This window comes from Grammomys surdaster, unplaced genomic scaffold (assembly GCF_004785775.1).
Source record: "Grammomys surdaster isolate TR1022 unplaced genomic scaffold, NIH_TR_1.0 211, whole genome shotgun sequence".
NCBI classification, from domain to species: domain Eukaryota; kingdom Metazoa; phylum Chordata; class Mammalia; order Rodentia; family Muridae; genus Grammomys; species Grammomys surdaster.
Window position 1 is genome coordinate 4,768,600 of NW_021604656.1, and position 11,308 is coordinate 4,779,907.

At 49.2% G+C, this 11,308-nt stretch overlaps 1 protein-coding gene across 4 annotated transcripts in view; it reads left to right on the top strand.

Moving 5' to 3' along the window:
* Nucleotides 1–8,131, top strand: part of Catsper3 (cation channel sperm associated 3) — a 26,215-nt gene extending 18,084 nt beyond the window's left edge. For all 4 annotated transcript variants that reach the window (XM_028772090.1, XM_028772088.1, XM_028772089.1 and 1 more), the window contains exons 4-8: nucleotides 4,574–4,756; nucleotides 5,497–5,637; nucleotides 6,011–6,130; nucleotides 6,911–7,065; nucleotides 7,949–8,131. In XM_028772090.1, the coding sequence (XP_028627923.1) occupies nucleotides 4,574–4,756; nucleotides 5,497–5,637; nucleotides 6,011–6,130; nucleotides 6,911–7,065; nucleotides 7,949–8,045 (696 nt within the window). In that variant the 3' untranslated portion in view covers nucleotides 8,046–8,131. The remainder of the gene's footprint in view (nucleotides 1–4,573; nucleotides 4,757–5,496; nucleotides 5,638–6,010; nucleotides 6,131–6,910; nucleotides 7,066–7,948) is intronic.
* Nucleotides 8,132–11,308: the final 3,177 nt, after the last annotated feature.

An 11,308-nucleotide genomic window follows, 5' to 3' on the forward strand; every position in this document is an offset into this window, starting at 1 on the left:
GGGTGTGGCCTTGTTGGAGTGGGTGTGGCCTTGTTGGAGTGGGTGTGTCACTGTGGGTGTGGGCTATAAGACCCTCATCCCTGCTGCCTGGAAGTCAGTGTTCTGTTAGCAGCCTTCAGATGAACATGCAGAACTCTCAGCTCCGCCTGCACCATGCCTGCCTGGACACTGCCATGCTTCCACCTTGATGATAGTGGACTGAACTTCTGAACCTGTAAGCCAACCCCAATTAAATATTGTCATTTTTGAGACTTGCCTTGGGCATGGTGTCTGTTCACAGCAGTAAAACTCTAAGACACAAGACCTGAATAGTTATGGACTTGTCTATAGCTCTTCATTCCTGCTACTTCCAGCCTTTGACTGGGTTCTTGCAATGAGGAGTCCTAGCCAGCTGAGAAAGCAGAACAGAAGTCCTCAGCACCAGAGGAAATGCTCTAAGGGAACACCAAGTCTCAACAAGTTTTTGCTTCAGACACCTTGTTCGTAGGCTAGAGCCAGGTGCTACAGTGCTTCCTGGAAGGAAGGGATAGGGATGTGTGAAGATCTTAGGAGATGGCCACTTCAAAAAAAAGCCAACCAGCCAGTTATTAAGCCCAAAGGCATGAGACTGTGGGAGGAAGTCCATAACAGCATGAAAAGTCCTGTGCCTGCCTAGCAAGGAGACAGGCAATTACAAACCTCCCAGTTCTTTCAGAATGACTCTGGAAGCATTAGGCTTATTCCCCAGGGGGATGTAGAGCAGCATATTTCTCTGAGTTGATCTTTCTACGGTCTAGAATATCCCCATGATTCAGCCCTTACCCCTCTGTGTTCAGCTCCAAGATGCCTTCCTAGTGCTAAGCCAGTCTTAAGGGTCACTGTACTCAGAGACACTGGTGGTTGGAGGTGGTGGCATCAGGGAAAGAGTTTACTAATCACTCCTCATTCTGTCAGTGTATTGTACTGTGGCCAGAATGAGCTGGTTCTCTAAGCCTGTGACCCTTCATCCTGATACTAGCCTACTACTTTGAAATTATGTCTTAGCCATTGTTCTATTGATGTGAAGAGACACCATAACCAAGGCAATACTTATAAAAGAAAGCATTTAATTGGTGAGTGGCTTACAGTTTCAGAGAGTTAGTCCATTATCAAGGCAGGAACATGGCAACAGGTACGGCAGGCACGATGCTAGAGAATTAGCTCAGAGCTACCTTCTGATCAACAGGCAAAAAGAGAGACTTCCTGACATGGGCTTTACTTTCTCCAACAAAGCCACACCTCCCGATCCTTCTAATCCTTTCAAAGGGTTTCTCTCCCTGGTGACTAAATATTCAAATATATGAACTTATGAGGTACTTTCTTATTCAAACTACTACATTTCACTTCCTGGTTCCCATAGGCTTGTATTATAATACAAAAATGTATTCAGTCCAACTTCAAAGTCCTTACAGTCCATCACAGCCTCAACATTGTTTAAAACTCCAAAGTTCAAGGTCTCATCTGAGACTCACGGCAAACTCTTAACTCTATACTCTCAGTCAAAGCAAAGTTGAAAGGGCAGATCACATACTTGCAACATACAATGACACAGGATATAATCACCATTCCAAAAGGGAGGAAAAGGAGCAGACTGAGGAAATACTGGGCCAAAGCAAGACCAAAAACCAGCCGGGTGAACTCCAAACTCTGCATCTCTACGTCTGATGGCAAAGGTTCTTCAGATCTCCAACTCTTTTCAGCTTTGATGACTGCAACACCGTTTTCTCTTTTGGGCTGGTCCTACACTTTGTTAGGAGCTCTTCTTGGCAGGTATTGCATGGCTTTGGCATCTCCAACATCTTGGAGTCTCCACGGCTATTCAGGCCTCATCTTCAATGGCCTTTCTTCATACAATGGCCTCTCTGGGCCTCCATGCAGGGACACTTCTGACACATGCCTGGCTTCAGTAGCTTTCCTTGCCTGCGGAGGAAGATTCTATAACCCCTTTCTTGTAGCCTTGTCTCTAAAGACAGAACCATGGGGCTGAAGCTGCCAAGCTCTGCTGCCTGGTGGAGCTGGAACATGGCCTCCTTGTTCAAATACATTTGATCAGCTTCTTGCTTTCTTTTTTAAAAAAGATGTATTTGTTATGTTTATATGAGTAGCCTTTTTTTTCAGACACACCAGAAGAGGGCATTGGATCCCATTACAGATAGTGTGAGCCACCATGAGGTTGCTGGGAATTGAACTCAGGACCTGTGGAAGGGCAGTTGGTACTCTTAACCACTGAGCCATCTCTCCAGCCCCTCAGCTTCCTGTTTCCAATGGTTTCCTTCACTGTCAAAGCTTTTCTCTTTTTTTTCCCCACAGGTTAGAAGCTTATCTAGCCAGGGTCTCGTCCCGAGGTCACCGCTCCCTTTATTCCATTTAGCACCAGGCTTTTCTTTAAACGTCTTATCTTCCCGAGCACTAAGCTCAGCTCCATTGCACTTGCTGGTGCTCCGTTTTCTTCAGACTGTGCATTTTGTATTTCTCCTCCCCCATCTGCTGCTTTTCATTACAGATCTTCCTAAGAGTGACTACTAGTAACCATATGGCACACTCAATAGTAGACAGTCTTGAAATCGCCTCTGTCAAGGAGATTAATGTGGCCATTTTTTTCAACCACCCCACTCCCCACTACTCTGCCTTCCCTTTTTAATTTAGCCTCAGTCAGAATATTAGGACAAAGGCAAAAAAGAAGCCATATTCTTTGCCAAAATAGTAAAAGAAGGGGTTGTAGGCCATTTATTAATATTCTTTCCCTCTGGAATTTCTTGAGCTGGGCCTCCATAGTTCAAATTGCTCTCAGACTGCCTTCCATGATCCTAATAAGACTGCCCATCAAACCCCACTTAAAGTGTCAAACCATTTTTTCCAGTCCAAAGTCCCAAAGTCTTCCATATTCCTCCATAAACCAGTATGATCAGGCCTGTCACAACAGTACCCCAGTCCCTGGTACCAACTTTTGTCTTTTTTTTTTGGCAGATATCTTTTTGTAGCCCTGACTGTCCTAGAACTTGCTGTGTCGACCAGGCTGGCCTCGAACTCAGACATCCACCTGCCTTTGCCTTCCAAGTGTTGTGATTAAAGGAGTGCACCACCACTGCCCGGCATCAACTTCTGTCTTAGTCAATGTTCTATTGTTATGAAGAGATACCATGACCAAGACAACTCTTATAAAAAGAAAACATTGAACTGGGGACTTGCTTACAGTTTCAGAGGGTTAGTCTGTTATCATCATGGTGGAGAACATGGCAACAGCACACATGGTACTGGAGAAGTTGAGAGCTACATCCTGATCTATAGGCAGAAAGAGAGATTCTTGTTTGGGATTTTGAAACCTCAAAGCCCATCCCCAGTGAAATACCTCTTCAGCAAGGCCATGCCTCTTAATCCTTCTAATCCTTTCAAAGAGTTTTCTTCCCTGGTGAATATATATATATATATATTCATTCTAAAAAAAACCCTGTCTCAGCTGGGCAGTGGTGGCTCACGCCTTTAATCCCAGCACTTGGGAGGCAGAGGCAGGGGGATTTCTGAGTTCGAGAGTTTGAGGCTAGCCTGGTCTACAGAGTGAGTTCCGGGACAGCCAGGGCTACACAGAGAAGCCCTGTCTCAATAAACAAAACAAAAGAAAACAAAAACAAACAAAAAAACCCTGTCTCAAAAAATTATATACATGCACATATATGTATATAATACATATATATAATAAATATGTATATATATTGTATGCATGTATGTATGTATGTATGTATGTATGTATATATGTATGTAATTTTTTTTTTGAGACAGGGTTTCTCAGGTTGACTTGAACTCTTGGAGATCTTCCTCTAGAGTGCTGGGATTAAAGCCACGCCTCACCATGCCTGTCTAGGCCATTCTAATTTAAACCACCACAGTCTATGAAAACATTCTTAGTAGCTCAATGTTCACAAAGCACTTACTCAGTGAAAAATCTTAAGACACGGCAGCTGAACGATGAATGCATTTGGCTCTCCAGGGCTGGACAAGGGGGGCAGGGCGAGGTAGTTACCTGTTTTACAGGAGGGAGATTCAGGTCATGGGATGGGGAGCTGCCTGTGAGGCCAGGCCCAGAAAGAGTGGGGAGCCACTTCCTCTTGGCTCTCTCTATCCTCAGGTACATGGTGGTGTCCCTACTCCTCCTAGACTTGGGGGGATGAACATTTAGGACGAGCTCTTAGCTGAGAAGCCCAAATGCAGTATCCAGGGATGACCACAGAGTCAGACTGGATTCAAGCAGCGAGATCAGTGGGGCTGAGGAAAAGGCGACCCAGACCTGACGTAGTGTGTACAGTTAGCCCATGACACAAGATGGGTGCCACTGTGAGACTGGTACAGCCCTCAGTCTGGGCCCAATTCTGATCATCCACTCATTCATTCATTTCACTCATTCACTCATTCATCCTGCTGATACTTATTTAACATCTACTATGTACCAGGCATAGCTTGAGGTCCTGAGGGTAGCTGTGAGCTGGGGAGGATGGCCCCATATGTTCTGGAGTGGGTTAAGCAGAAGCTGTTATCCAGCCTTGGTCTCCCTGCCTTGCAGACGCTCATCATTGCTGTGGGGGAGACGGTCTACACTGTGGCCTCTGTGCTGACACTGCTCTTCCTCCTCATGTTTGTGTTCGCGATCCTGGGATTCTGCCTGTTTGGCATGACGGAGAGAGGCGACCTGGAAAACTGGGGGAACCTGGCTGCAGCTTTCTTCACTCTCTTCAGTTTGGCCACGGTACTGTGCTTGGAAACCCTGGTAGGGTTGGAATCTGAAGAAGGGACTGTCCAGGAAGGGAGAGCAAGTGTTCAGGCTGGGCCTCCCTGGGACCTTCTCCATGTTCAGGTGCTTACTACTTGGGTACAGGAGAGCTGGGACTTGGCTTGCTAGGACTGGTCAGAAGCCAGTGTGTTCTGTTTCTTTCTATAATTCCGTGATTTTATAAGCCATTCCATGTGTTGTACAGGGTAATAAAACTTGAAAACCTTCTCAAATGATACTTAATTTGGATTAACCTTAAGTTATAAATAGAGTCCATAGCATACAGCTTGTTTTAAAACAAAACAAAACAAAACAAAAACCCCCTAAGCTGTCACAAATCCACCCAGAATAAGCAAAGCCCAAGCCTCAAGCTCTAAACTTTTGAATAATATAAAGAGAGATATTTTAAAAATATATATGTGTCTTGTTTTTTTTTTTTCCTTCAAAAACGGACCTGGAAATAGGCCGTGCCTTTTAGGAGAAAATGGGAGACCTTGAGAGAAGAGACTCCCATAGGCATGCTGGCCCTCACCTAATGGCACCCTACATTTCTGAGCCTCTGTGTAGACAGGATAGCCAGTGAATGAGGAGGTGCTGAAGGACTGGAATGGAGGCTGAGTTGGCCTCAGTGGGGTCAGTGCTACCCTGGCATAAGTGATATGAAAACCTATTTTGCTGGGCCTTGGTACTCAGTATACCTTGTCTTGCCTGACCAGGTTGATGGCTGGACAAACCTGCAGGAGGAGCTGGACAAGCGGAAATTTACTATAAGCCGGGCTTTTACCATCCTCTTCATCTTGCTTGCCTCCTTCATCTTCCTCAACATGTTTGTGGGTGTGATGATCATGCACACGGAGGTGAGGACGTGTAATATGTGCGTACGTGCGTGTGTGCGTGTGTACGTGTGTGTACCCATGGCTCAGGTTAGGAGTGACAGGTATGGCCAGGTTTCTTGGACAAGCTGGAATTGTGTCTTATGAAGTGGTGTAGAGGTAACGAAATGGCCCCCTCTCATGGGTACCCAAGCCTACAAGTTCATCGCCTCATGATGGAGGGCAGCAGACCAGTGGAACTTAAGAAACCGTTGTAGGCGGCAGCTGGAGTTGGGGGCTGGCCCTGTGTGGAGTGGGCTTTTCTGCTGAGGCCTGAGTAGCAGGGCAAGCTAGGCAAGGGGAAGGGCTTGGGATGGGACGGGTATAGGGGACACAATCTTGACTTCTGCCGTGTTAGGACTCCATCAAAAAGTTTGAGCGGGATCTGACGTTGGAGAGAAACTTGGCGATTATGGAGGAGAAGCAGATAATCCTGAAACGCCAGCAGGAGGAGGTCAACAGACTGATGAACACACAGGTAGGTGGTCCTGTCGGTAGGATGGCACACCAGACACAGAGGCACAGTGAGGGCTAATGGCATGCCCAGGAGGACTCAAATAGAGGGTGGGTGGGCTTAGGCATGCCTGGCTTTAGGTAAAGCAGGCTTTTCCCCTGTAGCCTCTGGAGCCAAGCTTTGCTCTCTGCGTTTGTCTTTCTCTAAATAATTTGGGTGAGTGAGTACTGCATTTCTAAAGTTCTCTACTTAGCGGATAGCTCTCTACTGTGGGGTCCATCGGGTGGGCTCACTTGTGCTGCAGCTTCTCATGGAGGGCTCGTCTGGTACCTGGCAGCTCAACTCCAGGCCATTATATAGATGAGGGTGCTGTCAGGGAATCACTCTCTTACATCCCACACACCTAAGCCAGGACAACAATAAGCTCAATGGGCTCGAAGTCCCAAGCGTGCAGCCATGTGGGCAGCACTTTTCCTTTCTGTCCCGTGTTCTTAGTCTGACTTGGGATTCCTGTTGGGTCTCTTGTCTGTCAGAGCATCCCGCCACCCCTGCCCTTGGCCTCTTTTCTGAATCAGAGATGCCTGCCAGTCTGGCTATGCCCAAGGTTTGTTCAGGGTTGGGGGAGGTCACCCAGAGTCACCCTTAGACATTTTCTTGTCCCTTTGGTCTCATAGCAAGGATGGTGGCCCATGAGACTCCGTCATCCTTGTGGGGTCTGGGCTGGTGACTCTTGGGAATGGTTCTCAGGTCTCTGTGTACCTTGGCTGTTCTCACCCATCTCTCTCTCACTGTTTCCGCCTCTAGGTAACTGGTGGCAAGAACTTCGTTGAGATGGTGGAAGACTTCAAGAAGACCCTGCGGCACACAGACCCCATGGTCCTGGATGACTTCAGCACGAGCCTCCCTTTCATCGATGTCTACTTGTCCACTCTGGATAACCAGGACACTGTTGTCAGCAAGTGAGTTCCTGGTCCTCGTGGCTTCTTCAAGGTCGGGGCATGTGGTAGACTCCAGGAAGTTGAAGGGTTGCTGACCAAGGTGCAGGACAGATGGGTACACTAAGGCCTTTCCTGAGAGTCCAGAATCCCATGTGTGCTGGGCTGCTGTGTGAATGGACCTGTGGTACAAGGGACTCTGCAGGCCCTCCTGGTTCTCTTTTATTTGTATTCAGTTGTAACCAGATCCTTTATCCCTCCAGGCCTCTGCTTGCTAACCCCTTGCTGTCCCCTTTCCAGGGGTCAGGGAGTGTATATGTGGTGGTCCTGGTGGGATGGGGCAATACGTCAAATGCAGGGGACGCTAGCTCTGCCACTGTATTCCCATGTGACTTTAAATGAGAATCCACCCCTTTCCTGCCTGTTACCCAAGGAGCCACTGGGCCAGTTAAATGACAAGAGATACCTGATCCAGGTCTTAGTCTCAGGGTCAGCTAGTTGAGGTTTTGACTGGCAGCTGAAGAGCTTCGGCCACTTAGGGAGCTACTGTGGGCTTCTGAGCAGGAGCAGACAGTACAAGCCTGACTTCTGGATGCAATCCTTCTGGAAATCCTTCAGAGACTGGAGTAGCCGAAAAGGAGAGGACCAGGGAATGTCCACATTGGGTCCAAGAATAGTCCACCTCTTCCTGCTTTAGAGCCCAGGTGATGAGTTTTCACGTATGCCAGGGGCCCTCAGCAGAGTGACAGATGCAGGATTCCAACCTACGTGAAGTCTTTGTTCTCTTCCGATCCCACACACACCTGTGGGTATGGCGACTTCGGCGTGCCAGTGTGTAGTGTGTGGAGAGGAGGGTGGTATGGAGCCTGCTTCTCCTCAGGTTTTTCTCTCCTGCTCTACTTTCCAGGCTCCAGGTGTTCTACTATGAGATTGCGAACGTGCTGAATCTAATGCTTGAAGACATGCCCAAAGAGAGCTCGTCCAGTACCTTGGGAGGAAGTTAGAGGTTGTTAGGAGTGCGTGGCCTCGAAGACTATGACAGTTCCATTAAACACAAGCCTTCAGGGGTGGTTTCTCATGCTTGCTGTAATGTTGATGTTGGCATGTCCTTACTTTTGCTCATGAAAGTTGGTTTCCCAGGGCTTACGACCCTGCAGACTGTGTGCTGCTCAGACACTGTTATGGGAAGAGTAAGGTTCAAGAGCTGCCTGGCTAATGTCTATTCCCTGCAGCCTCCCTTAGCCCAACAGCAAGGGCCCACGAACTCCTGGGAAAGCTGCGTGGGGCCACAGACCAACAACAGCCAGCAGCTGTCCGTCACAGTCCTGCTGATGACACCTGAAGGCTGATGAGTGCAGGTGTCAGGCTGACCCGTGAAGGCTGACCTGGGCAGGCACCCTGGCCTACAGAGACCTGCTGCTGGAGAGTCCCTTCTTTGGAAGTCCATGTTGATTTCCCCAAAGTTTATGCCAAGGCATGTGATATGATCAGAAAGGTTCTATCAGGAAGTTCTGCCCAGGAGAGCCTCCTACTGGCCATGTTAGGATATCTCCTTTTGGAGTCTAGAGAGACAGCAGTAGCTCTCCAGACTTTTCCCCTCCTGTGCTTAGTTAAGATTCTTTATGAACGCAGGGCGGTGGTGGCGCATGCCTTTAATCCCAGCACTTGGGAAGCAGAGGCAGGCGGATTTCTGAGTTTGAGGCCAGCCTGGTCTACAGAGTGAGTTCCAGGACAGCCGGAGTTACACAGAGAAACCCTGTCTCGAAAAACCAACCAACCAAACAAACAAAAAGATTCTTTATGAACATGGTGGCATTTTCTGTGTCCCTACTGTCCAAATGTCACTTGGAGGGGAAAGTGCATAATCACGAGAATGCCATCTGAAGAGTCCCAGGGCCAGGCCAGGCCAGCAAGACCTCTTGCTCTTGATTGGGCCAGGTTAGTCCCTGTAGTGTCCACTCTCTTCTCATTGCTGTGGTCTATGTCTGAGCCCTGTGACTTAGGCTGTGTCATCTTAAACAGGGAGGGAGGTAGGTTCTGAGAAAAACCATGGAGGGAGATTGGTACCCACAGCAGGGTACAGAAGCCCCCAACCACCCGCTGAGGCCAGGACCAAGAAGAAACAGGAGGAAGAGCATCAGGATGAAGAGCCCTAGGGTTAGCCAATGGGCTCTGGCTTGAGTTGTGGTGCCCTGAGGCCAGGGGACAAGGACAGGAGAAGGAACCTTTCCTCATGGGTTTGATTTCCATATGGACCAGTGCTCAGTGAGCCATGCTGTGGGCTGGAGCTTCTGTGGTGGAGTTCAGAGTCCACTCTTGTAGTTCCCCACCGCAGTCGGCATTCTAGCCAGTCTCCTGTTTGGATGCAGGAAGTGCCTTCTTTTAAGGGCTTCAGATCATTCCCATGTGCAGACATCTACCTCCCAAGGATATGGTGAGAACGCCGAGAGCAAAGGTGGGGAGAAATAGCTCCAAGGGTCACAGTGTCCTACCACGGGGGCCCGTGGGATGGCGGACATCAGTCTTTCTTCTGGATTGGAGGGCTTTGTGTTGATGCACAGGCATGGGCCTGAGGAAAGTTGAACATCTGTGTCCCTGTGGTGGTGGGAGGAGGAGCTTGAGGTTTTTGTGCCGGTGAAGAACTTGAAGCTGCTGTGGTAAGGGCAGCCCCTTAGCCAGGGCAGGTAGGCTCCGGGTAGTAACAGCTGTGGTAAGGGCAGCCCCTTAGCCAGGGCAGGTAGACTCCAGGTAGTAACAGCTGTGGTAAGGGCAGCCCCTTAGCCAGAGCAGGTAGGCTCCAAGTAGTAACAGCTGTGGTAAGGGCAGCCCCTTAGCCAGAGCAGGTAGGCTCCAAGTAGTAACAGCTGTGGTAAGGGCAGCCCCTTAGCCAGGGCAGGTAGGCTCCAGGTAGTGGCTCCAGTTTGGACCCAGTGCAAAGCAAGTGACTCTTAATTGTTGGCCCTAAATGTTCCCCTAGGACAATGGGAACATGTAAACACACCCACCTGCTCCTGTCAGGAACCTTGGGAATTTCCCCAGGTATTTTGAAGTGAACGAAAACTGGAAAACCTTGTCCCAGGAAGTTCCGATGGAAAGTGTGCAGCTTTTCAGACAGGGCGTCTGTGTCTTTGAGGCCACAGATCAGCCTCTGACAGTGGAACGGAGCTGCCCGGTTATAAGGACCAAACTGAACACATGGAAGAGGGCAAGGAAAGATGTTGCCAGCCCAGTGTTTCCTGGGGCTTGGCCCCCTTTGCCCCTGCCTCCAGCTTGTAAGGGTGTAAGGTGGACGGAAGGGAGGAAGCTGAGCCTATCTTAGAGCCTACACCGGCCCGTGTGAATGCAGCTCCAGATAGAACCGGTTCAGGGTGTGAAAACAGAAGCTCAGATCTGGAGATCAAGGTCCCAGGTGGGTTGGTCAACAGATGTGGGGTCCATGGATCATCTAATAGGGGGTGCATTGGTAAGCCACCTTTAAGGGCAACAAGGCTTTGGGGAGCAGAGAACTAGGATTAAGCACAGAGCTGATCCAGCCCTGTTGGCAGAGTAAACCAATGGCTGTTTGGCGGAGAGTCCCAGTGCAGCCTTTCTGTTTGGCTCTCTTGGTCTGCAGAACAAACACTGGCAGTTTGTAAGTCCTACTTGGGTTCTCACCAACTCAAACAGGCTTGGCCAAAACTTCGATTGATTTGCTTGGGACAGAAGAAGTTCTGCTTGCCCGGACCTGGCTGTAGAAAGTAGGACTCTCTTCCCTGCCCCAAGCCCTGAGATCACACAGGACTGTCCCTGCATGCGACTTCTGCTCATGCTGGGGGCCCTCCCCCTGGGTCTTGCAGGAAAGATGTGGACCCTAAGCAGGAGGTGGGTTTTTGTCCCCTGGACTGACGTTGAGTTCACCAGCAGTCTAGTGGTGTGAAGACCATTCTCTATTTTCCATCAGCCCCCTGAAGCTCGGTAACTAGACACTACCAACAGCACACCATGCTGTCTTCAAAGACAACACGGGGCCTTGTAAAGCAAAGTGGCCTTTGACAGGCAAGGGTCTCAGTGCCACAGGATCGTTGCCTGCTCCTCACTCTGTCCTGTATCCCACACGGGTCTGCTCTGTCACCTGCAAGGACTCGAGGAGGCCGAGGTGACTGAATTCCTTCTCAGGAGTTGTGGACAGAAAAGAGGGGATTCAGTGTGACCGACACACCGTCTCTAGAGCACTCTTCCTGGAGAGAATTTCTTTGCGCTTGGTCGGCTGTGCTACCCTCTCCTGTGT